The sequence below is a fragment of the Sparus aurata genome, chromosome 20, assembly GCF_900880675.1.
Source record: "Sparus aurata chromosome 20, fSpaAur1.1, whole genome shotgun sequence".
Taxonomy (NCBI): Eukaryota; Metazoa; Chordata; class Actinopteri; order Spariformes; family Sparidae; genus Sparus; species Sparus aurata.
This window is the reverse complement of record NC_044206.1, coordinates 20,058,762-20,085,585: the sequence shown is the minus strand read 5'-3', so window position 1 is coordinate 20,085,585 and position 26,824 is coordinate 20,058,762. Positions and strand designations below refer to the sequence as shown.

General features: G+C 44.0%; 2 protein-coding genes across 7 annotated transcripts in view; both read left to right on the top strand.

Moving 5' to 3' along the window:
- The first annotated feature begins 275 nt into the window (after window positions 1-275).
- Window positions 276-9,866, top strand: myoz1b (myozenin 1b). Of its 2 annotated transcripts, none has more exons than XM_030399248.1 (6): window positions 276-475; window positions 3,158-3,241; window positions 7,022-7,188; window positions 7,292-7,349; window positions 7,438-7,624; window positions 9,182-9,866. In XM_030399248.1, the coding sequence occupies exons 2-6, from the start codon at window positions 3,160-3,162 to the stop codon at window positions 9,414-9,416; spliced, it is 729 nt and encodes a 242-aa protein (XP_030255108.1). In that variant the 5' UTR covers window positions 276-475; window positions 3,158-3,159; the 3' UTR covers window positions 9,417-9,866. The 2 variants fall into 2 exon arrangements, with proteins under 2 accessions (XP_030255108.1, XP_030255107.1); XM_030399247.1 differs by having other exon boundaries at window positions 7,289-7,349.
- Window positions 9,867-13,099: 3,233 nt separating this feature from the next.
- usp54b (ubiquitin specific peptidase 54b) overlaps window positions 13,100-26,824 on the top strand; it is a 59,459-nt gene continuing 45,734 nt past the window's right edge. For 2 of the 5 annotated variants that reach the window (XR_003981877.1, XM_030400176.1), the window contains exons 1-2: window positions 13,100-13,265; window positions 23,372-23,992. Coding sequence is in view for 4 of the 5 variants with exons in the window: in XM_030400176.1 (XP_030256036.1) it covers window positions 23,837-23,992 (156 nt within the window). In the remaining variant the exon portion in view is untranslated. Of the gene's footprint in view, window positions 13,362-23,371; window positions 23,993-24,999; window positions 25,493-26,824 lie in introns of those variants that run through there. The other 3 variants (XM_030400178.1, XM_030400177.1, XM_030400180.1) reach the window with 3 other exon arrangements.

Below are 26,824 nucleotides of genomic sequence, written 5' to 3'. Positions count from 1 at the left end.
CAAAAGTCAGCTGTTAACCTACTCTCTGAAGTGTGTTCTTTCATTTTCTGAAGTCATACGATGTAGATATGTTGGGTTTTAGTAGGTTTCTCCACACAACTCCCATATACTTCCATGCAGCTGACACCACAGCCAGGCACCAAAGAAAGATCCGGTGATGTAACAACCCTTCCTCCTTTTTTAGGTTCCTTAATTATCACTGATCTTACCAACCTCACAACTCAAAACACCACACCCACCTCCCCCTTTACCCCCCCTACTCGATTCACCCCTTCCCCTCCACCCTCCCAGACCAGGTCCATAGCACTGGAGCAGCCCTGCTGATAGGGTTTCACTCTCTCCGGGGCAAAGAGGAGGGCAGGCATACAATACAAGCTCTTGGACACAAACCTACCTGGGAATCTATATTCCTCTCACTGTGACCCACACCTGTTTTGGGACTTTTGGGACCTCCCTGTGGAAACCTCGTCTTTAGGTAAGACGCTGTGTGACGGCATCAGTGAAACCCAGAGAATTCTTTCTCACACATGCCTCAAGTGTTTGTGGGTTATCTGGCACTGATGGTCAGAGAGTTGTCAAATAATTCTTGAGCCTCATTACAAACGAGGAGACGGTAATACTTACATTTGTTTCATGTGGTCAGGAGGGGAAGTCCCTCTCTGTGGCCTGTCGAGGCTTCTGCAAGTGGATTAATTAATTAATGAGCGAATCAGAAGCAGACATCCAACTTCATTTTTATGAGTGACCGTAAAAAGTCACAAGAAGTCAAGAAAGGCTTCACCTCATGCATAGTTTGACAGTTTAACATCACAGATTTACAATTTCCTGAGTAAAATTAATTGCAATTATTAAAAAAATCAATTAATCCGAGTCTGGATCCGAAGAGCCAGCTGGTGCATGACTTTCCTCTTCCTCCAACAGCTCTTACCTAACACTGACTGTGGTAGGTGAGGAATGTGGCCTTCTGCGGTGGAGTTTTTAGTCCGTGGGTATACATGTACTGAATGTGTGTATTTGGGAATGTGCTTACTGATGCCCTTCCTCCCCAGCTGTCCCCTCGAGATTTATCTGGAGCTAAAACAGGCCGGGGACGGACAGGAGCGCCTTTTCACTCAGGGAGTAACAGGACCCAGGGCCTCGCGCTGCTCCTCCATGTTGCATTTCAACAAAAAAATACCTGAATTCTAGTTTTTAAATCTGCTGCACATTCACATCAGCTGTGTGTGACTGTGTGTGTGTGTGGCAGTCAAATTACTACTGATTTACAGGTAAAACCTATTCTCCATTAAAGTAGCTATGAGGTGCCCCCTCTTTGAAAAATCGATGTCGCTCAAGGATGCAACTCTCCTCTTCGCAATTTCTTTAAAAAAATTAAAAGAACACATTTGAAGCGATATTACGGTAAAAGACCTTAAAATAAGCTTTCTGTTTTTATTAAAATGACCAGACACAGAGGTCCCCTCTTAAATTGTAGAGAAATGTAGTGCCCTGTTGGCTATATTGACGTGTATGTGTGTGTGTGTGTGTGTGTGTGTGGTGCTCTTCAATGTGTAACTGCCGATGACACTCGTACTCAGTGCTATAGTACATGTGTTCATAAAAATAGCTCACACAGGAGCGAATCCCAGACTAGGAAATGAGCTTCAATTACAGCGGATGAAAAGCAATTACATTAACTGTCTCCCTGTGGACGGGCCCTGCAGCTTTCTCTCTTGTACTGGGGACTCACCTCCAGCCTTACATAATTGCTTTCGACCTGTGCAATAGACAGCGACATACTGCCGGCTCCCATCTGAGTGGTTAGTCAAGAGAGACACGAGCTGCCGCTGGGAATTAGTGGCCTCGGGGGAATGTGGCCGGCTATACTCGATGTTTAAAGTGTGCTTTAACTGAATTAGGGTACGCGGAGAGAGTCTGCTGGAGCTCGCTAGGATTTAGGACGTGATGTTCAACTTCATCCTACGCGAATAGATCTTCGAAATCAGTTTAGACTTTCTCGTGAAATATTTATGGATAAGTTCAACACTTTTGTTGTATCATGTTTCACTGCCTGTCAGTGTCTTGTTGCTATATCTGTCATACTCTTTGCTAGACCCATGACAGACTCAGTATGTTTAAGCAAGTGTAATACATAAAACATGTATGTAGTCATGAAAATGAGAGTAACCCCTGCCTATTCAAAACATTTAAAATGTGTTGTATTTATGGCTGATAACGTAACTACTAATCTTACTGTCTCACTGTGAATCTCCAGACAAACAAAAACCAAAGTGAGATTACCCAGAGTGAGTTATTATCATGCCACTGCTAATTCATTGATTGATTGTCTTGATTTTTAAAATATTTTTGGCCACATGAGAGCAGTGCAATATGAAAAGTCTGAAAAGTGAAGCCCATGCAGAAGTGCCTTAAAACTGCATTCTTCGTAATGGCCAGCTGGGGGCAATTCTTGTTTTAAATAAGTAGTTCAATCTAATATAAGCGTATTGTAAACAACCCTCGATTTATTACCTCAGTGAACAGTTTCCTAATGAGTTTATGGTCTCAATCATTAGTTTCAAGTCTGTCTATACTGCATGAGGTTCATTTACTAAATTATGGTCCCATTTAGGGTAAAATAGACGATAAAGCAGGGTACGTTTTGGTGGTGTCGCAGTGTCTGCTGTTTGTCTGTTTACCTTCATGTTCATTCTCCAGCTCCTCCTTCCCAGTGACATCACACGTGTTGTGAAAGACAGCAAGCTCTGATTGGTCGTGGAGGCCTAGGGAGGCCAGGTCAGGCAAGAATATATGACTTTACAACTGCCTATGACACAGTGACCATCAGTACAAAAACTACTGTGCAGTCTAAACCAGACACCAAACACTGCAGAGCATTTACATTAGACATACTGAATTCATTTGATCCAATGTTCATACAAAAATAATGATTAGCTCGTAGTTGAATCGGAAGCTGACTTCATCTGCTGATCAAGACCATGAGATGCAGTTGAAAGATCCAGAAAATAGCTAGTCAGTTGACCCAGAGTTTTCTTTTTTTGTGTGTGTATATGCGTCGTCCTCTCTGTGTAAATTTGCTGAAAATTGGTAAATGGAGCTGATGATCATGATTAGTATTGTTATCATTAAGTCATAATTTCTCTGTTCTGTCCTTTAGCCATGTCTCTGCCAGCACAAGCTCCTTCTAATAAGAGGAAGGCCAACAGGATCATCACCGACCTGTCCAATGTTACCCAGGATGGTAAGACAGACACTCACGCACAAACAACCGGCGCACCAATCACATAATCACACACCACACGGATAAAACATCAAACATCGAGCCCGTTATCTTCATCCGCATTCCTCGAAGACCTTCCTCTATCTCCCGTGTGATCTGATTATCCAGCCCAGTAAATGTCAAATCCATTTGTAAGTTTTGCTCCACGCTGCCTGTGTGTTCAAATTGATCTGCGTGGGTGTAAAGCGTTGTGTGTGGTCCGATGATACGACGATTTGATAAGAACACGAACGCACCCTTATTCTAAGCTGGAGCAGAATATTTTACATGCATGTGGCATCTCCTGCAGGGATACGGGTCATTATCAGATGGCAGAGGAGCCACAAATCTGTCACCATTAAGAGGCAACAAAATACCAGACGGTGATTCAGCTGCTGCTATATTTGTGTGAAGCTGGCTGTGAGCGACGACGGTCGGAGAGTCACTGCAACTGGTGAAGACATGAGAAATATGTATTCATATCATGACTAATGTGGTCTGTTTATGTCACACTTTGCTTGTATTTTAATTGCATTGGTATTTGTTTGGAGCAGCTACATATGGCTGCAAATCTTCCTTTATTTTATTTTTCTCCAGAAATCACTTCCTGTGCACAAAGCTTTTTTTTTTTTTTACAGTTGGAAAGCAGCACCAACGACTTAAATGAATTTCACTCTCCCATTTTCACCATCTGTTCAAACTCAAAGGGATAATTTGAATTCGAGCGGAGTTCCCAAAGTTTCTTAAATACCCAACAGCTGTTCTTCTGTTTTATCTCGGATTTTTGGAAATCACGCTGTGTGTGTGTGCTGCATTTTAATAAGTAAGGCAGCTATCTCCTTCTTATAATTTCGATTTTTTTTTTATATCTCAATGGGAATTCCTGACTATATAAATGTACTTGGCTTTGACTGTACTTTCTGTTGCTACTGCTGGGTAGCAAATGCTAGCATGCTAACACGCTAAAATAAGATGCTTACCCGCTTAACATCAACATGTTCGTATTGTCACTATTAGCATGTTAGCATATCCGCGCCATTGGTGAGCATCTGTGGCTCTACTGTGCTTGACATCATTGGTTTTAGTCAGACCTTGTTGCCGACTTTTTGGCCGATGGCTGGGAGAAGTCCCTCTGATTGGCTGTTCAGCTGAGCGAATCAGTGCATGCGAAGAGAAATTTAAAAAGAAAAGGGAAAGCCCCTTTAGTCTGTTGTTGTAGCATCCTTGATTTCACTCGTTCAGCACAGTCGCTCCTTATTTTTCACTTCTATCTCTTCACCAGTGTCATATTTAACTTTCATCAGACATATTCTCTATTAGAAGCTGCTATATTAGCGAGAGTGGTGTCAAAAAACGCTGCTTCATCATAACAACAGTTTGCATATCCACAGTGCTTTCTCTTTGTGAGAGATGAATACAGACTACTGCCACCTGGTGGTATGGAGAGGTACTTCCTCTCACGCAGTTGTCAGCTGTAGTCTTTGTGGTGTGTTCAGGTGCATCTTTTTGGCCGAGAGACAGGTGACATGAGGCGACGAAAAACAGTCTGCCCTTATTCTCTGATGGTGGTTGTTGACCTGCTAGCACAGCTGAGGACGTTTAGACTTGTTGCAATATGCTGTGTTTTCTATTAGCAGTAAGACATGCATGCAATCTGCAATCCTAGCATGCTCTGTCTCTGCTTGTGTCTGTCAACAATCTGTCGATGTCCTCCTCCATTTGTGTCCTTCGTTGTTTCACTGCTACCACTCTCCCACTCCTGCTGTCACAGCTGCAGCCACATCTGTATCTTTCCACCGGTTTGTTTTCAGTCAGTCACTCAGTCACTCAGGAGCTTATCCTGCTGATCCCTTATTTAGCTCCCGTTAATGCCCACTCATATATCCATCATCCCTGCCGCTGTGTCGCTCTGTCATGTGTCCCGGGCCTCTGTCTGTCTCTATCTGGTCCTTCTGTCCATCCCCTGCCCCTGTCAGTCTGTCCAATTTCTTCCCAGTCAGCAGCCAGCTCTAGTTTCACATTCTTCTGAATTAACGCTCTAATCAATATCCCCATGGGAGAGTTCGCTCTGCTCAGCAGCCTCAATTATTCTCTCTCTCTCTCTCTCTCTCACACACACACACACCTAACGCACGCCTACTTGCACAAGTCTGATTTATGAGGTACTGCTAACAGCTCTCCGCAGCATTGCAATGCCAACTCCCGGGTTTATAGATGTGTTCGTGCGAGTGTGTGCGTGCATGCGCTGGTTTATGGCCGGACTCCAGGTGTTATGAGTGATATCAGAGTGTATGTGGTGGATGGGGAGAGTGTTTTATGAGGAACTCTGTGGAGCAGTAAAATCCATCAGATCTCTCCATCACTGAGAGAGAAGAGGGGAGCGTGTTATAAGGATTTCCCTCCATAAACAGTTCGACCAGAAAACCTGTCATGGCATTCCCCAGCGCCCTTTTCTTCCATATTGCTTTGGCCTAGTAACCCCTACAACTCCCCCGGTCTCACACACACGGATCCTTTACAAGCGTACAACAGGTTTCAACTCTATTTCATCACAACAAGGACAGGATGGCAGCCAGAGGGTAAAAAAAAAAATGCTCCCTTTATAGTCTTATACATTCCTCATTCCATATCCGACATGTGGTGGAAGGTAAAAACCATGGTTTAATTTGCAAAATGGATTTAGCTGTTATGAGAGCACAATTCAGAGAGAGTGTGGCACCTGTGCCAAAGATTTAATAACAAAAAGTTCATGAGCCAGATTTTCTCTCATTCGAGTAAGTGCAGCTGTTCACGAGAGACAAAAAGAGGGATTTACTTTGAAGGAACTAGTTGTGTGCGATACTGCAGATTTCCTCTCCAAACCAGTACCAAGTAAAAACCCAGGCCGGTGTCGCCGATGCCAATACAAGACCAGTACTTTGTACCAAAGCTTAAAGGAACAGTTCACACAAAAATGAAAGTACAGTCATTATCTCCTCACATTTCTGGAGTTGCATACATTGTTGCAGAATTGTCCGAAACAGCTGAAGTTGATGGTTGATTGTTTAAAACCATAAAAAAAGCTCAACATAATATGGCTCCATACACCTCATCCAGCGTAATCCAAGTCTACAGAAGTCCCAAGATCCAAAATTGATTTGAAATGATGATTTACAGTGTAAATCATCATTTCAAATCAATTTTACGCCAACAATTTAAGGGCTCTGTACTTCTGGAGGCATTATGGAGCCATTCAAAAAAAAATTACAATTGTTTTTTGTTTAAGAAACTTCGCCAAACTCTCCATCAACTTGAGGGTGAGTCGATAATGACTGAATTTTATTTTGGGGTGAACTCATCCTTTAATGAAACAGCACCTGGTAGTTTTGTGAATGTGGAAAACCCGTTATTTGACAAATCGACACACAAGCTGAAGCCTACACAGACGCCTGAACGCCGCTGCATGACCTCATCATATTCTGCATTGTGTGTAAATCTCAGATGCTTTACAAGGTCGTGGTGTTGCCTCGGTGCCTCACAGTCCTGGCTCACACATCACACGTAGCGTCGCTGACACTCGGAGAACTGGATAAGCTTCGCACATGACCGAGTGTGTCGTCAGGCGTTATCAGTGTCAACTATCTGTCAGTGGCGCCTCGCACGTTTATATTGCCGTAGTTCGCAAATATGACAGGCGGAAGGAGAAGTGGGTTCCTATCAAGTTTTATTTTACACCTCCATATTCAGTCCCTTCATTTGTTTCCCTCTTTGTCTTCCTGTCAGATGATGAGTCAGACCCCGAGGCCTCTGAGTTCGACCTGGGCACCAAGATCAAGACGCCCAAGGACGTGATGCTGGAGGAGCTCTCCCTGCTCAACAACAAGGGCTCCAAGATGTTCAGGATGAGGCAGCAGAGAGTCGAGAAGTTCATTGTGACCAACGAGAACCAGGTAGGATTGAAGAAGAGTAACGGAGGGTGTGTGTGTGTGCAAACCTTTTGTGCATATGTGTGCACTAATCAGACCATATCTTTCCTCTTTTGTCTTCCAGCAGAACCTTGAGAACCTGCTGATGTGCCCGCCTCCTGTTCCGCCAAAGCCAAAAGCAGAAGGTGGGTTACATTTCCGGTCCTTTGTGGTCTTTCGGTCGTTTAATATTGCCTGGTCCTACAGTCGTCTCCCTGTCCCTGTGTGTCTCAGTGGTGGAGGAGCTGGTGGATGAGGAGGCGGAGAGGAAGAAGAGGAAGGAGGAGTATGTACGCACCTACGTATCGCCATGGGAACGGGCCATGAAGGGCAACGAGGAGCTGACGGCCACCATGAGGTCCTGCATGCCGGGTCCCATCCAGATTCACGCCGAACTGCCTCTGTACAAGAGCTTCAACAGGTACACACTGATGTCATTAGTACCTGAAAAAAAAAACAGCCTAAAACACAAAGATATTCAGTCTACAATGGTGTCAAATACCAATAATAACAGTACTATTGTTAAACTGATAATCTAGTTGTAGTGTTATAAGTGCAGCATCAGTCTCAGCTACATCAGCTCACATCACGATAACAGCCAGCAGTAAAGGCAGCCTCCTCCTCCTCCTCCTGCTGAGTCTTTCCTCAGCAGTGATACAGATGTCACAGTCTGCACCACATCACTCACATTTATAAATGCACTGATACACTTAGACAGCATTTTGTCCCAGATTCAATTATAATAATCTTATCTGAGCCCTACAGTCGATGTCCGTCTGCTGTACTGTTAATGGCTGTTGTAAGAATAAGAGCAGCTGTATCCTCCGTAATTACTCATCGTCGGTCTGAATAAGCAATAAACAACCAGCCAGGCAGATTTGAGACAATGGACGTTCGGGCACAGATTTGTAAGAGGCCCAGCCCCTCCTACGTACTGTAGGAAGACACCCTGACTGACGGAGACACAAACATCTACAGCACAGCGTTGCTGGTGAATCACAACTCTCTGAGCAACAAAAATGACTCAGAGAACAACAACATCAACATCTCTGAGGTCATTTTGCATTCTTTGTCGTCATTCTGTGTCTCTAAGCGGTTGTTTTGTCTTTGTATGTGTTGTGTGCCTCGTTATTATTTTGTGTCTCCTTGAGGTCATTTTTCATCTCTGTAGTTTTCTTGTGTCTTTGTAGTCATTTTCTGTTGCTTTGTAGTTGTTTTTGCATCTCGTTGTAGTTGTTTTGCGTCTCTTTGTGGTTGTTTTATGTCTCTTTGAGGTCATATTGCATCTGTAGCTATTTTGTGTCTCTTTGTAGTCGTCTTGTGCCTCTGTGAAATCAGGTTGTGTCAATTTGTAGTTATTTTGTATGATCTTGTAGTCATTATGACTCTTATTTGTAGCTGTTTTGCATCTCTTTGGAGTTCTTTTGTGTCTCTTTGTAGTTGTTGTGTGCCTCTGTGAGGTCATGTTGTATGTCATTGTACTTAAGTTATTTGTGTGTCTTTGAGGTCATTGTTGTGTCTGTTTGTAGTTGTTTTGCATCTCTTTATGACTTTTATGTCTCTTTGCAGTTATTTGTGTCCCTTGTGGTTTTTCTTGTGTCTCTTTTTGGTTGTTATGTGTCTCTCTGTGGTAGTGTTTGGCTTTTTGTAGTTTTTTTTTATTGATTTGCATCTCCTAGTGGTAGATTTTTGTAGTCATTTGTCTTATAATAAGAAAATGTGCCTGGTAGTATAGCAGTAATCCATTCATGCAACCATCAAACAATATTTAATTAAGGATATAACAGTGAAAGGTATTGAACAAACATATGTCAGAGTTTATCTCATGGTAATTCACTGAAAATCCAATTCAATGCAGTATGCTGATGTTTGGTATGTTCTCGTAGCAAAATCTAAAGCTGAGATTTGTGCAGAAAGGCCCGTCCTTGTGTCACCTTTTCTCTCCTCAGCTTCCCATTTCTTCTTCTTTTCTCCGCAGGATGGCACTGCCTTTTGGCGGCTTCGACAAGGTTTCCAAGTCGCTGACCTTCGAACTCCCAGAGATCAACATGACCACCGAGGAGCCGGAGCCTCTGCCCAGCCTGCAGGCCGACATCCGCTCGCGTCCCTCGTTCAACCGCACGCCCATCGGCTGGATCTGCAGTGAGGACAACTCGCACATCCACATGGACCTGGACAACATCCCCTTCGACGGAGAGACGGATGACCTGTGAACACGCATGCACACTCGAGCAGATTTACAGTACACGTCGCCTGAAACACACACACATCGAAGTACGTGCTCTGGAACTTATAAACACACATACACCCTCGCGTGAGTGTATACATGAGAGGCACAGTTCATGACTTACACTACAGACACAGACAACCTAAACACTATTAGAACTGCTGAGGCTCCTCTGAACACATGAGGCGAACTTTAACTACAAAGAAACTAAATGAATGAAAATAATTTTAAAATGACTTAATTTGATAAGTATCTACCACCTGTCTCTGTGTGCTTTCTTATCTTTTTCTCCCTTTCTTCATCTTTGCCAGCTATGATTGAGTCTTACTATAATTTTGCATACTGTGAGCTAAAGCGAGACCTGTGTGAATAGATATCGATAAGCACCCTGCACTCTTAAACATGTATTTATGCAATAAAGATCCCCTTTACAGAATGTCTGTTTGCTTTTTGTGTTAACACTGCATGTGCACGGCCTGGCTATAAAATAAAATACTTCATTTATCAAAGGTTCCTTCCTGTAGCTCTAACTGGAGCTTTCAACCACAGGCTTGGTGAACTTTGCTCTGCTGCAGTAGACGTGGCTCAGTTGTAGTCACGTCTACGGTGCCAGGAATATCCTCTGGATCACCCATATACGTCTGACCACCTGTTATCACATGACCAACACACCATACCTAAATGACATGATGACTAGGGGTGTCACGATTCTCCAAATCCTCGATTCAATTACATTTTTCAATTCTAAGGTCACGATTCGATTCGATTTTTGACTTTTACATTTATTTTTTTTAAAGCACAGGTTGCTATGCCATTTTTAGACTAGACTTTTATGCAATATATAATAGCTGACCTTTGTTCGCAATGTACCACACTACATTGTCAAATTTAAAACATTTATTAACAACAAAATGTAACAATAACTTATATCTTCAGTCAATTTGAAACTTAAAGAAAATAACCTGACATCTAGTTTCTGCAATGCTTGAAAACTGTGGCTTTTTTGTCGACAACGCGAATGTTATCAACATAACTCATTAGAAATCCAAAATACTTCCACACGGCGGTCTGTGGGTCTCCTGCAGGCGGTGCGTGAAGTGTGTGTGCGTGCGTAAGGTGTGAGTGGGCGAGCGAGAGTGAGGGAGTGTGCGTACATGCGGGACAGTGAATGAACAGGAGAGGAAAGAGAAGCAAAAGGAGTAACAGTAGTAGCGACAGCAATAAAGTGTACAATACAGTCTGCAGTTTGGCTCTGAGTAAAGGCCACGGCTCCTCCAGATACAGCAAAGCTCCCTGGTATTATTTCCCGACCAGCTTCATAGTGAAAGGGGGTTCACCCCTAAGATAAACACAAACTTTGCTGGAGGAAATCATCTCCCCTGTGCTTCCCGACCACGGTCCGGGAGCCGAACAGGAACGGTGTAACACCATGCTATCGTCTGGCTGGCTCTAGCTACTAGCTACTGGCTTAGCTAGTAGCTAGGTTAAAGGAGGTTGACTCGCAGCACTTCAACACGGGTGTGTTTTTTTTTTCATTCGGCAAGCAGACCGGACGTGACATGGGAGCGTGGCAGCATCGACGATACTATTTTTTAGTTCGGGATTGCTGCTTAATTTCGATCGATTTCGATTTAAAATCGATACTTGACACCCTTAATGATGACACATTAGTCACCTCCATGACCACAAACTCCATCTGTTGATGAAAACGATGAGATGTGGTTGAAGATTATTTTGTGCACGACTGCTTCCAAGTTCAAAATGTCCGAAGAAGCTGCTTCGGGTCTGAAAACCATGAAGGGCCAAGGGAAACGTTTCCTGTCATACGACTGTTTTAACTGGGCGATTCATTTTTTTTCTTACTTGACAGATTTGTATTGAGGTTCAACATATGTTTTGATGCTAATTTATCATTGATTAGTTTCAACTCGCAGTATGAAGCTACACTGTACGAAGCTGGTTAGCTTAGCTTAGCATTAAGACTGTAAACAGGAGGTAGCAGCTAGCGAGGAAACCAAATCCACCTCCCAGCACAAGAAGAGTCTGCTCAAGAAAGGACAGTTTACTGTTTTTCTAGGAGAATATAGGTCAAATCATTGTAACGTCACACCAACAACAATACAAGTCACTTCCTGGTAGACAACTAGCGGTTGATTAGATATAAGTGAAATGACCACACTCGTTTATTTCTGTTCCCTGCTGAAAAAACCAACATAGACCAGCATCAAAACCAGCACCACTGCTGGTCTCTGCAGTTTTTCCCAGCAGGGTTGTCATTTTCAGCAGTAGCGGTAACGTTTAATGTCCTCCAGCTGTTGGTGATCGATGCCGTTTCCTATTACACAAAGAGAATTTAGTGACTTGTTAGTGACCACCATTTTTAAAACACCATTTTAATAGCTTTGTAGTTCAATTGAGGGACAATTTAGCGATGTGTCTGACCTCATAGAACAAAACCTGTGAAATGAGGGAACCAAATGTGCTGCTGGATTTTGTTAACTCTGGACATCCTCGCTGTTCCCCATTGTTTACAGTCCTAATTGGAAGCTAAGCTAAGCTAAGCTAAGTGGCTGCTGGTTGTAGCTTCCCTTATACTTCACAGACATGAGAGTGATACTGCATAAATATTATTAACCAGCTCTCAGCTAACAGCAAACTTATTTCTTGATTGTTTGTAGCCTTCAAAAAGTATAAATACTGACTACTGACCAAGCCGGATTTACTGTTTACTAATTATTTATGCTAAGCTAATCACCCGCTGGCTGTAGCTTAATATCTATCATACAAGCTTGTTAGTATCATCAATCTTCTCGCTTGACTCTTGACAGCAAAGCGAGGGATACTTTCCAAAATGTCTTGTATGCTGCTCCCCTCTTTTACTTTTCATTTCCAGAGGCCACTGGTATTTAAAGTTGCTGCCAAAAACTAAACAATGTCCCCATGACCTCTCTCACCTGCTCTATGAATAGCGAAGTGTTCAGGCTGTGACTGTAAACTGGCACTGGCAGGTCTCCAATGATACCAATTAAGCAGATGTCCTCTACATGTCGCTGACAGCGGGTTACATCTGACTGTGGAGGTGTGTGACAGAACGACACTATCAGACATACAAACACACCAGACACCAGTTCCAACTGCATAGGATGGAACAGAAAAATTGAAGACATTATTATAAACAATGACTGCAAATTGAATCTGCTGAGAGTTGTTAAGGTGAAAAGAAAGAAAGAAAGAAAGAAAGAAAGAAAGAAAAGAAACAAGAAATAACCAGCTGACTGGTGTTGTTAAATTTTTTGGTGTCAATAAGTGCCAAAGTATTAATATATTCCTTAAATTTGCACAGGAAACCTGTAAAGTTAGGGGACATTTTGGTACATTTAAATTAATGCACGTGAAATGTATCACACAGTTAAAGATTCTGGCCTTTCTCTAAATATTAACATAAATGTAGATTGTTATTGTATACATATATTGTGTAAAACGTATTTAATCTTATTAGTAAAGGAGACAGAACAGGTGAGACCACACGGGATGACATCATCACCACCCTCGCGCTCTTTTAGCCTCGTGCCCGGAAGGCGGCGCCATCGGGCTGAGCAAACCCGCCACATAAAACCGCTACGTCACACACACGCACATACACACACACACACACACACACTCCACGAGAGAGAGCTGGAAGATGGCACGGTGGTATCGCGAGAGCGGCGTGCCGCGACCGCAGCGCTGGATGGCGCTGGTGGGGGCTGGATGCGCCCACGGCTCGCCCTCTCTCCCGTTAAATCACACGGTAGGACACGCGAGCGGACGGAGACTGGCGGCGACAGCAGCCGGGGTGAGTAAAAAAAGAAACACAAACCCGCACGACTGCATGAGCTCCATCACGGATAGAGAGGCGCGCGTGTGACGGGACGAAATACACCATCAGTAGGTGTGTGTGTGTGTGTGTGTGTGTGTTTGTGTGTTTATGGGGGGGCAGCGTGTCGACCAGATGTGATCCTCAACAGATGTGCTCTCGTGACACTCTTTCCTATCATCTCCATCACTGTCGCCATCACTCTCATCAGCAGCACATGCCTCTCCTCGTGCTGTTCTTCCTCCTGTCAGGTTCGGGGAGGTTTTTCTCAGGTGCGCGCGGGGTCTTTAATCCCCCCCTCTACGCAGCAACTCCTCCTCGTGGCCGCCGCTTTTTAACGGACATCGCTTCCCCCCCAACCCCCACGTAAGTTGCATCACAGTCCGGGATAACAGGTGTCACGGTCCGGGCCGTCCCACCAGGTACACACCGCCGTGCACCGGGTGGACTTGTTGATGGATGGCCGAGAGACCGCAGCCTTTTACCGAGAGGCGGATTCACGCTCCACTGTCATCGCTCCCGGGGGCCGCTATTGATTTAACGTTGCGGTTTCGATCCGCGTGATTGATGACTTTGGCCCCTCACCGGGGCCCCGCATCACCGCCGCCGGTCCTCGCGCCGTCACATTAGCGACGGTGACACAGCCTCTGCTGCTGCCTCACGCGCCCGCTCACACGTGAATAGTTAACAAAAGAGAGAGAAGAGGGTCCTGTTGTCCCCTCGTCCTCCTCACCGACACTTCTAAGGACTTTTAATCATCAGTATAGAAGCCAGAAACTATAAAAGAGAAGCAGTCTGTCCCCAAAATGTGCCAACATGTCCTCTGCGAACCGAACACGCACATGAGGACACACACAGCTTCACCTCCGCACTGAGACGAAAATGTCGCCTTGACATTTAAGTTGGACTGATCATCACTTTTAGTTTTCACTCTGGAAGACAGGGAGATTTTATTTTTTACCACTTGAAGTTTAAGTTCACCCCCAAAAAAGGAGCAAAGTCAGTCATTTTCTCTTCACCAGCGTGTCCGATGAAAAGTCGAGGGAAGCTTCGTAGTCCACAAAACATTTCTGGAGCACCATTCTCCTAGACAGCGACTTAAACAAAACATAAATGGCTCCATGTTGATTTGACAGGACGTTATTTTGACGGGGTGGCAGCTAAACTTTTGGCTTTGCGGCAAAAGTGAAGATTTGACCTTTTAAAGGTGCATCATGTAAGAACTGGCCACCTGTTGCGCTCGTACTCTAAACAAACAGGGTCAACACATCACCGGAGTAGCTAACTGCTGCGAACTGTGATCTGTTTATAAGTGTAGCTGCTGTTAGCTTGTTAGCTCAGTTAGCTGTGCACGTAGCCGGAGAGTTTTTTGTTTAGACTGCTTGGACCTTTGGCCGCTACGAGAAAGACTTTTCAAGAAAGCCTTGAGGAAGCTACTTTTTAAACAAGCCAAATTGTGTAATTACATCGTCAACAACAAAACTTTGGATACATTTTCTTGAGGGTCACAAAAAACGTAAAACGACTCCATTCAATGTCAGAATTCGAGCCGTTCGGTCCAATAGAATTAGGAAAAGTCTGGAAGAGCCTCAGGATTTAATTATATCATCTCTCTTCAATTGAACCGTGGCGCTAAACCGGAAGTTAGATCCCCATAACAGAGAAGATCCACGTAATTGTATAGCTGTAAGTCGAGCCATTCAGGCTTCATGTGCTACTGAGCAGCTTTTATAGCAACGAGTGGAGTTCTGTCTCTAACTCTGTGTCCAGGTCTTAATATAACATCCCTGGTTTTAAGGTCTGGGGCTAGCTAGTTAGCATGCTAACCTCAGTAGATATCTCTGACATATTAAGTCAAAACTGTTTCGTCTTCACATTCTGTTGATGATTGTCCCTAATTTTTGAATGTTTTAAAATTCATACATATTGCTCCTTTAAAAAGGTTGTAAAGACGCCTGTTCGATTCAATTTTGGATCTCAGGGCTTCCGTAGACTTGATCTGGAGTCGTTGTTGTGTTTAGAATAATGCTTTGACACTGATTTGCTGACTTTCCACAAACACAACTGAATTTTTTTCATTTCTGGGTGAACTTATCATTTAATGTAAGCTTGTGGGTGAGTCCCTTTAATGTGTGCAGCACCCTCCTCACGTTAGCTTTAAGACACCAGCTCGATGCCCGTATTTGTACCTTATTCAATATGACACGTCCTTATGAACACTGCTGTGTCCATATTTTATGAGCTGTCACTGTAGCTTTGGTACAGTATCCTCATCTTACAGCCTTTCATACTGTGCGAGTGAGGAAGAGGAGGAGGGATGTCCTGGAGCCACACTGCCAGAAAAGCCCTCTCTCTTCTCCTCTCAGAACTATTTTACTTAGAGGTGGCGTTATTGAAACACTCAAGGGAAGACGGTTTGATGTTGTTCTGTTCGCTGTCGGTGGACAACCGGGCAACCGAGCTCCATGCTCAGGATTTTTGGACTTGGATCTATTTTTAGCTTGTTTTTTCTCCTCTCTCCTGTTATTGTTTTTTTGGATTTTTATACGATTAAAACCTGTTTTTATTTCTTGTAAATATCCAGAATACAGACACACAGCCTTGTTATCCTTCAGACCTCAAAGTCTCATTGATTTATGGCAAGCGTTTAAAGACAAGAGCTCCATTAGATTCACTTAAAATTGATGTAATTGGTTTGAATCCTCAGAGTATGTCCTCCTAGATGTGGCCATGTGTGAATAATCCCGCCTCGTGTCTCGGTTTCCCCGGGCGTTCGTGCATTGTTGACATTTCAGCGTGAAGTGTTCGTGCCTCGTGGTCAGGTTTGGATCCACATGTAGGGGGATTATGAGAGGGGCCGAGGTATGAAGAAGAGCAGATTATCTTCCTCATGGCAGAGGATGAGGAAGGAGGAGAGGGAAAGAAAGGCACGCTCATACGTCTCCTTTGACCTTTACCATCCGCCGTTCTGTTTTAGCCATAACGGGTCGTCTTTGATATGTGGTTGTTTATTCAATGAAAGGTCCCACGTTGTCCTCCCCGCTCCTTCCTTCTTTGTCTTTCCCCTCTTTCCTTTTAACTCTCCCCTAATCTTTTCTTCCGTCCTTACTCCTCTATATTTCCTTTCCTTTCCTTTCCTTTCGTTTTCTTTCTTTTTTATTTTCATCTCCTCTCCTCTATTCTCCTTTGTCTTCCTTGTCTTGTCTTTTTTCCTTTCCTTACCCCTCTTCTCCTTTCAACTCCTATTTTCTCATTTCCCTTTCGCTCATTTTTTCTACTCTTTTCTTTCCTTTCCCCATCTCTCCTCTCCTCTTTTTCTTATTTCCTTTCCTCTTGTTTTCTTTCATTTCCACTCATCTCATCTCCACTCCTCTTCCTTTCCTTTCCTTCTCTTTTCTCTTCTCCTCTCCATCTTCCTCCCCATAAACCCCAAACCCCCTGTTCCTCTTCCTCTCCTCTCCTCTCCTTCTGTACTCTGACCTAAACTGTAGAAATCTCACATAATTCCCAGCATGCACCATAAATAAGGGTGGTTACGTAATAGCCTAAATATTAAGCAAATATTCACCCCTCTCTTTATATTTTCCGCTAATAGGATTGGGTGCGCACATGTGCCACGGCGATAATGGGTTGCATCTAGGTTATGGCGCGCACGTGTGTGCGTGTGTTTGTGCGCATGCGTGCAATTACGCGCGCGTGTGTGTGTGTGAGTGTGTGTGTGTGTGTGTGTGTTTTGGACATGCATACTTTTAACGTAACGGAGTCTGAGCTGGGAAATGACCTTGAATCTTGCAAAAAGAGATCTCGGTCTTGGTAAAGTGCTCACACATGCAGCTGCACGTGTGCCTACTGTATGTTCTACGTTCACGCACGCACGCACACGCACACACACACACACACACCTAACTTTTCTTTAGATCCAAAGTGTGAAAAGAGAAGAGAGAGAGAAGCGAAGAGGGGAGGATGAACTCTGGGCTCTCCCTATTGTCAACTAAGGCTATTTGAAGTTACACATAACCCAGTTACAGGGAAACCACTATGTGTGTGTGTGTGTGTGTGTGTGTGTGTGTGTCTCTGTGTGTGTGTGTGTTCACATGCATGTGAAGTGAAGTTTTTCAGAAACGGAAAGGAAAGAGACAGAGATGAATGGGCGAAGAGGTGGAGAGAGTGAATGAGAATGGAAAATAGAGGTCAGTGCAAGAAAGTGAGAGACAGAGAGCAGGAATGAAGTGAATGAAGTGGAGGAAGAGAGGAAGGTGCAGCCGAAAGGAGGCGGAAAGAGTTTGTGAACGCAAGGATCAAGACTTCCTCTCTTCTACAGCGATGTATAAATATACTTCTCGCCTTTATGTTTGCTCGAGAGCGAGGGAGACAGTGTGAGAGACAGGCTATTGTCCTCGGGGGACAGTATCAGCTCTTTGTTCAGCTTGCATGACACCGGTGTCACTGTCACCGAGCCACACTAACCACCAGCAGAGAGGAGGAGAGAGGAGACAGCACATTCAAAAACACAAAGCAGCGTCCAGTTTCCATCCAGCTCTGAGGCCAGATTCTGAACTCAAAATGATTTCCCCTCAGCCGAAGAGAAGAAACAGGATCATAAAATGGAGAACGAAAGAGCAAATTTGAATAATGAGAAATGATCAGATGATGATTTTTTACACATTGTCTGAAGATTAAACATTAAAACACGTGACCTTTCTTGGAGGTTATATTTACAAATATATGGCCAAAAGTATATGGACACAATGATCTTAAATGGACACAATGATCTTCGTCTATTAAGTCTTGACCTTGAAAACAGCAGTTGGCAATTGTTCTGGAACTTTTGATTCGAACAACTTGGCAACTTCATCTTCTGAAGATTATGTGTGATAATGATCAGCAGCTACTGATTGGACCTTGCAAACAGTAGAGCCCGGCTGATGCTCAATTTTAGTGGCGGATGCCGACACCGATGAAATTACTTTAAGCACTGGGGCCCAAAACGACTTGTTTCCAATAGCTTAGATTGTGAAAGAAGTGGCTGTAAAACAGTGGATACAATTTATTTTTAGTGATTTTAGTCCAGTATAATTTGAAAAGTCTAGACAAGCCGCAAGATTAAATAATTGAGGGGTTTTTTTTCCAAGTTATCTGGGTGCTAAACTGGATGTTAGCCGGCCCACAACATGGAAAATCCAGGTAGCTGGGAAGTTGGTTCACATATGTGACTACTTGAAATGTCACTGCTACCAATCTTTTCTTTAGTTTCACTTGGCTGAAGTCTTGTTTCATTTCTCATTTAGATGTTAAACTGTAGAAAATGCAAGTTTAGTTGAATTGTTGTTCTAAGAAGTGAAAACACGACCTGTTGCAGTTGCCCTGATGGACTGTAGCGCTGTGGCGGAATCTCGTGCGACATCTAGAGGCGAATTTCGGTATTGTCGGCCCAGTTCAGTGTTCTAACAAACTGGTTCGAAGATTATGAATCGGCCCAACCTCATAAATACCCCCAAGCTTCAGTTTTCTTATCAACTCACATCAGACAACATATGATAAATCTCTGATATAGCTCTAATAGGTCACCGTCAGCTAATAATACAAGCCAACTGTTATATTTGCAACATTTTCATAACGCGGAAACCAAATTATCTCAATATCAGTTATTTTTTCCAGCATCATGCAGCCCGAGGCTGAATGATTGAATGCCTGTACAAGTCCTGTGTCCACCTACTTTGTTTGGTTGTCCACATACTTTTGGCCGTATAATTCATTGGAAACCTAATAACCCCATCATGACTTCCAGCTCAACTGAGTATAAAATCTTTGCACTGTAAGGGAGCTCAGATGCTTGGATGCTTTTCTGATACTTGGATGGAAACCCAGCTGTTCCAATATAGACCACAGAGAAACACTCTCGTGGTTTAACCAATCCCTAGAAGAGATAAAATGACCTCGCTATGAATCACCAAAATACCCTTCTTGTCTTCTGACCAAAGCACAGAGAGATATGACGGAGGGAGGGGGAGAAGCTGAGTAAACAACATGAGAAATAAGTGATGGAAAATGGAGAGAACATGTGTCGAATGTGCCGCTGCTGCTCCCGATTCTGGATCCCATGGGGCGGTAGAATGACGGACGGTTGTTTGCGCCGAATGTTTACATTAATCGCAGAGATGTGGATCAGAGAGGAAGCGTGACGGGGCACCTGGGATCAAACAGGCGTCGAGCCATCCTTCAGACTCTGTCCTCGGGTAAACTCCCGCAAACCTTGGAAGCCCTCATGTCGCCTGATGAGCTCGGAGAAGACGAGGGGAGGAAGGAAGAGAAGACGGACATGAAGTAGTGGAAGTGGTGACAATTTAACCATGAAAACAGCTGTCTGGCCCCAATGCTCCCATTCGCTCTTATTGATCCATAAGTTATCATCTGCGGTCTCACTTGGTCATAAAACTCAAACCACCTTTTTAACAGTCACCAAATCCCTCTGAAGTTTGACTTAACATTAAACCTACCTGACGCTCAACTCCTGGTTGTTAACTTAATACGAGTCAGAATCCTAAAATGTTTCCTTGAGTAGTTTAATACTCAGATAAAACACCTTTTTACACGATTTGGCCTCAATATTCTTGTCGGCTTATTTTAGCGATTTGTTGAAGCAATGTCATTGTACAGCAGACTACAGCTTCTCTGAGTTTGATCAGAAAAAGATATAAAACTCCCATGACTTTAATTCAATCTAACGCAGTCATATTAACACTTCTATATACAGAGAAATGTGAATTATTCAGGCTAGGCAGGTTCATAGGGCTGCGACCACAGTTTTTTTTCACAATTTATCATTACATTTATCAACTGTTTAGTCTACAAAAGGTCCAAAGATTGCGAAAATGGTTCCTCAGAATTTTCAAGAGAGTCTTCAAATTGCTTTTTTGGTCCAACAACAGTGCAAAAACCAAAGACTATTCATTTAGTGACAAAGAAGGGTTGAAAATCCTGACATTCAAGAAGCTGGAGCCAGCAAATGTTGGACATTTTCGCCTGAAAATTGATTGATCATCAAAATAGTTGGTAATTGATTGGCTAATTGTTGCAGCTCTACGGGACAAGATACACTTCTCTTGAGTTTTTCAGTCGTCTTTTTTCAATGCTGTGTTGCCAGCAGAAATCTTATTGATATTTTAGCACTTAAAAAAGTACATGTTTTTGTTTAATTTTGGTGAACTAACCCTTTAAATAAAACCTGAACCAGGTCCTTATTCAAAACGAAGCAGGAGTCTGGACCTCACTTTGCGACACTTCCCTTAAATCGTTAAAGTTAAGCTCCGACTGATTTCCATTAGGCAAGAAGATGAAGCCACACACACACAATCACACAGATGCTGCACACACACATGCTGCACACACACACACACACACGTCTGCGGTTCTGTGTCCTCACCTCAACATCTCACGTGGAAAGTGTCTTTCATGTGTGGTCGCTGTCTGGACTGAGACCACAGGTCCTGGTTTTTCCTTATGCCTGCCAGCGCAGGGTCAGGGAGTTTGATTGACTTGTGCCTTGACTCACTCTGGCTTCCAGGAACTCTCCACCATCAATACACATCATCATCACTCGCCAGCCTTGTGTGTGCGTGTCTGTGTGTGTGTCTGTGCGTGTGTGTGTGCGTCTGTGTGTGTCTGTGTGTGCTGTCTCAACCAGTGCAGCACAGTGTGTCTCTCAGTTAAATCACATGGTTCGGCTTTTCCCCCGCGTGCCTGCTGCTTGGCCTATTTCCATGGTAACTAGCCGAAGATGTGGGGACACACACACGCACACAAAAAACACACACACACACACACACACACACAAACAGCACTTGTGCGAGGGCTTGCCAGAGCCATCTCTCGGTTGTGTGTGGCTGTAGGGTGCAGTCAGAGAGGATGTGTGATCACACACTCCATACAGGCTCAGCAGGAGACACACACACACACACACACACACACACACACACACACACACACACACACACACACAGGCGTTCACACACTGTATGCTGAGACAGAAGCTCAGGATGCTGTGCTGTGGAGGAAAAATGGCACACAGGGGCACGCCAGCCAAATCCTTTTATAAATCCTCTGGCAATTTGGATTTGTTTGTTTATGGATGAATGTAACGAACGTGAACGTCCCTGGTTTTCAGATAGATAGATAGATAGATAGTTAAGTGGATGAACTGACATTGTAATCTTGCGTAATGTTTCCTTCCGTATCCGCTCCGATGCATCCCCCCCCCCTTCCCAGCCTTGTCACGACGCCGCACCCTTACCTCCATCCCACCCCCTCGTCACTCCACCTCGCCACCCCGGTACCATGTGGTACCATCGTCATAGCGACAGCCCACGCTGCTGCCCCGCTCGCCGCAGCATCCCTGTGCCCTGTGGCCTTTTCCGGCAAACCATGCCGAAGCTATAGGTGGATGAGAGGGAGGGGAGGGTGGCGGCAGAGGGTTGGAGGGGGGGCACTGCGGATCTGTTAGCTACACTGCCCTGTGGTGTTATGCAACTTCATGTACACACACCCACGCAGACTTACAGTAGGGTGACAAACACACACAGATTGCCTCTTTTTTACCCCCAATCTCCCTCACACACACACACACACACACACTCACACACACTCACATTCGGATGCCGTATAGCAAGCATAAGCTCTGGCTAATGTCCCTAAGTACTGATTATGACATAACAGATTTCTCCGAGCAGTTGCTTCCTCGTATCACTGATGTAATGTTACCCTGACAAACTCTGTTGTGTTCATGTTGTTTTAATGATTCATGGTGCAAAAGCTGTGAAATGACAGATTATATATTAATGTGTCTGTGGCCACTGGGGGGCACAAGAACATCAAATCCTCCAAGCTTTCATTCTTGCCAATGGTTAGTGTGTTAGCAAACATTTGCTAGCTTAGATATCAAGCAGACAGGAAGTATCATTCCTTTAGTCTTGTGTTTCTGTCCAACTTATAAATGCAAGTCTGGTTTTCACCCACTTTCCGCTCTGTTTTTGGTCTCCACCACCTTCTGTAGACAATATCTTGCCTTTAGCTGTATCTTGTTGGTAACTGTGACCGCTGTCTGGTGCCAGGAAGATTGTCTTCAGTGTTTTTTAAAGAGCATGTTTGAGGAGAATAATGAGATTAAAGTGAAAGGAAAATGTGCAATAAAGCCAAAACATTAAGCTAAAAAGGCTAAAAGGCAACATAAAGCTGCAGCGTTAGCTTACTATCCTTTGTGATATTGCTTATAGAAATGATTAATTAATGTAGGTGTAATGTCGGTTAGACTTTATATTTATCTTTATTGCAATATTAATCTAACAATATTCCCGTCTGCCAAGTGCATTTAAAATTAACCATGTTTTTGGGCTAAGCTAGGTCTCCTACAGCTAGCTAGCTAACACCATGGAGATTAACTTACTCTTAACATTATTTAGCCTCATAAGGTACTTTTAAAACTTCAGTATGTCATCAGTGATTGGGATGAGATAGTAGTGGTTTCTTTTTCAAACCCAGAGACGGCATCTAACTCCATTTTTAACCACAAAAACAACATTAAGACTTTTTATCCACATTGCTAATTATGTTTAAACTACTGTTGGAACCCACCATAAACAGTATATAAAACGATAAGACAGTTAACGGAGCGAAGATATTGACCAAAATTAAATTCACTTTACTTCCTTACTAAACAGAAAAACACCAACATAAACCCTCTGAATTCAATTTCCTCTCTTAAACTGAACTATCACAAGCTTAGCTGCCTTGTTGTCTGATCGTAAAACACATTTTTTACCGTGTCTTCTCATCCCCAAAGTCATAGTTTTGGTCGACATTCCAGTCCAGACAAATCCTAGGGCCACTGGCTCTATAGCTAACGTTAGCTAGCTACAGTCAAGGATAGCTAGCAAAGACTAGCAGTTTTGAGTTACTCTGGTGAAATGCAGCGTCCTATGTTTGTATTCCTACATTCAAATTCTGGCCATATTCTACAAATGATGTTTAACAGCTCAAAATACTTTTGTGCATGTTAATGGTCGTAACATGTTGGTCTTTGTGTCTTACAGGCGAAGTGAAACAAGAGAAGAAGAAATTGAAGGCTCCCCCCCCCCCCCCCCCCCACATGGGACATCAACATTTATCTCACAGAGTCTGCCAAAGGACGCTTTGGACACGCTCTCGTGTCCTCAAACACCAACTGCTAAATCCAAGGAGCTAAAAAAAGAGAAACAAAAAGCCAACCGCTGGCTCCAGCAAGTGGACAGATTTTAAAGTAAAAACACGGCTGGAGAGGGGGAGGGTTGTATGGGTGCCAAATCCCCATCCAAGACTCTCCGTATCTCCTCGATCTGCCGCTGCCGCCTCCCTCCTCTTCCTCCCTCCGTTTCCTCCTCCTCCTCCTCCTCCTACTCCTCCACTCTTCTCTCATTCTCCCTCGTTCTCTCTCATGGGAGTGACATAGAGGCCGTCGCCTGGTCTGCTACCCCGCCCCTTCCCCGCCTCGCCGTGGAAACGGGGGCGTCCAGGTAGTGATGTCGTGGAAGAGGAACTACTTTGCGTCAGGTGGCGGAGCGGTAGGCGGGGTGCAGGGGCTGGTGACCCCGAGAACCATGACCTCTATCGCACCCAGCAAAGGCCTGAGCAACGAGCCCGGACAGAACAGCTGCTTCCTCAACAGCGCCCTGCAGGTCAGTCGGATAAACACACACATACAGGGACGTCAGGTGGTACCGAAGGGAGTAACAGGTTCTGAGTAACATTTTTAGGATCATGTAGTTGGGTGTGTTTAACCAAAGCATTTGAATGAAAGTAGTAGTAGTACTTGTTTTGGTATCCTTCAAAATATGTCAAAACTCCCAACATTTGCAGCATTTTGGACCGTTTAGTGAGCGTAAACTTGCTTGAGACCAGAGTTAGGCGGTAAATTCGCCCGAAGAAAGCAGGAAGTGAGCGCGGCTGCAGTGCAGGCCTGCAGAGCGTCACACGAAGAAAACCAAATGTCTGCTGAAATCAGTGGGCTGGAGATTTCTGACTCACTGAAATATTAAACATGATGACTTAATCTGATTTAATGTCACTTTAACTTGTCCAATTACTTTCTGTTCCTGAAAACTGGACACGTGGTAAAAAAAAAAAAAAAATGGACTCAGTTCCGGGGCTGTTGGTCAGATGAGGGCGTGAATACATTTATACTAAAGCTGAGAATCAGAAGTTTAACATCACTGTTGTTGTTTGATTTAAGTTCACTTTAAAAAACACTTTCTGTTTGTTCTTTGCACCCTTCATGCTTTCATTTAATGAAAAACACATAGATTTGCACAAAAATATGTTATAGATTTACAATTCTTATACTTTTCTCTGCAGCATGTAAATCAGATTAGCAGATAGTTATTGTGTGTAGCCATACAGGCTACAGTTACTTTCATATTATTTTAAGGCGTTATATTTTTGATGTAGTATTTTCTGACTGCATTATTGGAATACAAAATGCGACAACATTGTGCTAAGACACACTTTCTAAAGGGTTAAATATGCCTGTAGTCTCGTGAGTTGCACAGACTGCACACTGCTAGCACACACACACACACACACACACACACTCACAGTTCACACGCCTCCCCCTCCTCCCCACTCACACTGCAGTAAATTGATATTTAAGCAGGGACAGGGATGAGATTAGAGCCATATTAAGGGGGTGTTCGCGTGTTTCGGTGGGTTTTGGCACCGCTGCCCGGCCTGGCGTCAGCGTTGACGTCCGGTCTGTGTGTGGAGATGCTCACACTGCGCTGCTGCTGCTGCTGCTGCTGCTGCATCTCCTCTCTCTCTTCAACCACACACACTCGCATCCCCTCCTCCCAAGACTTCCAGCTGGCACAGACGTACCTTCTCTACACACACACACACACACACACATAAATTCCTCTTCAGGGAGAGAGAGAGAGAGAAAGGCAAGAAAAGAGAGAGAGGGAGAGAGAGAGTTTGGGGTAAGCCGAGGTGGGAGGGGGGTGATGAGGCAGAAGCTTAGGGAGAGTTGAAGAGAGCAGAGGGATAGATGTGAAGACGAAAAAAGTTGCTGAAGGAGGAGACGAGAAGAAAGAGGGATGAGGAGTATACAGTATGAAAAGACTGAGGAGAAGACCAGAGGGGATACAGCCGGGAGAAAGAGTGGAATCAGGGAGTCGGATAAGGTAGGAGAGAAAAATCATGGAGGAGGAGGAGGAGGAGAGAGAGAGAGGAGGGAGAAGACAAAGTGAAGGGCGTGAAGTTTATTTGCGAGACGAAGAAAAGGCCTCAACAAAGGCATGGAAGACGGCTTTAAGGGGGAGATAAGTGGGCCACTTCAAGGACACACACACGTGCACACATACACACACACACACACACACACACACACACAGGAGGAGAGATGCTGTTGGACAGGACACAGACGAGTGACGACACACTGAGGGAGATGTGACGTCCTGAGATGCTTGTTGGCTGTTTCACAACGTATTTCTGTGTGTGTGTGTGTGTGTGTGTGTGTGTGTGTGTGTGTGCATATATGTGTTTCTGTGTAAGTGTGCATGAGTCGGCACTTAGTTTGAGGTAAAGTGTGAGGGGTCAAAGTTCAGGTTTAGGATAGACTCGCTCTTTTAGCAGCATGCCACGACTAACAAGATCTTTATAGTTGATCAATTGTAGAAACGTGAAATGTTAAATTGTGAAAAATCACATTACCGTACAGCCAAATGTTGAAATTGCTTGATTTGTCCGGCCAGCAGTGTAAAACCCAAATATATTCAATCCAGACTCTAGAATTTAGCTGCAATGATTAGTCAACCAATGAACTAGTCAAGTGAAAAAACATTTATTTGCTTCTTTACTGTTAAAATGTGCTGCTTTTCTTGGTCTTATATGAACGTAGAAGAAGAGTCTTGGGGATTTAAGATGTGATTTTGGAGCTCTGGGAAAGGTTAAAGAAAATGTTTTGTAACAATAAATAATAAAATCAGCCTTTTGCTGCAGCCCAAATAAAAGCGATACAAAATCGAAACCAAAAGATAAAAGCAAATCTTCATGTTTGAGATGCTGGAAGCATCAAATATTGTGTTTCTACTTGAGATATTCGTTTATGATGGTTGATCTAAAGACAGAATCATTTTAAAGGAAGGCTCTGCGATGTTTCTTTGCTTTTGTTGGTGGTAAGTGAAACACTCTGCTGCTTCCCGCCGGCCCCTGAGGGACCCTTGGGCAAGGCAGTTAACCCCCCGCTGCTGCAGTGGAGCTGCAGGGTGGCAGCAGCAGTGTCAGTATCAGTATCAGCAGTAGCGGTTGTTCTGTGTGGAGATTTTAATGAGCAGTGGAGGAAAGGTGCTGTGAGGTAACGTGTGTGTGCGCTCAGCAACTCTTGACTGTGTAAACAACACAGGTGAAAATAAAATAGCTGAAGGAGTTACAGAGTCGACCGGCTTTGATGGAGCAGAAACACATGGGTCCACTCATCCAGCAGCGTTGTGTGTGTGTGTGTGTGTGTGTGTGTA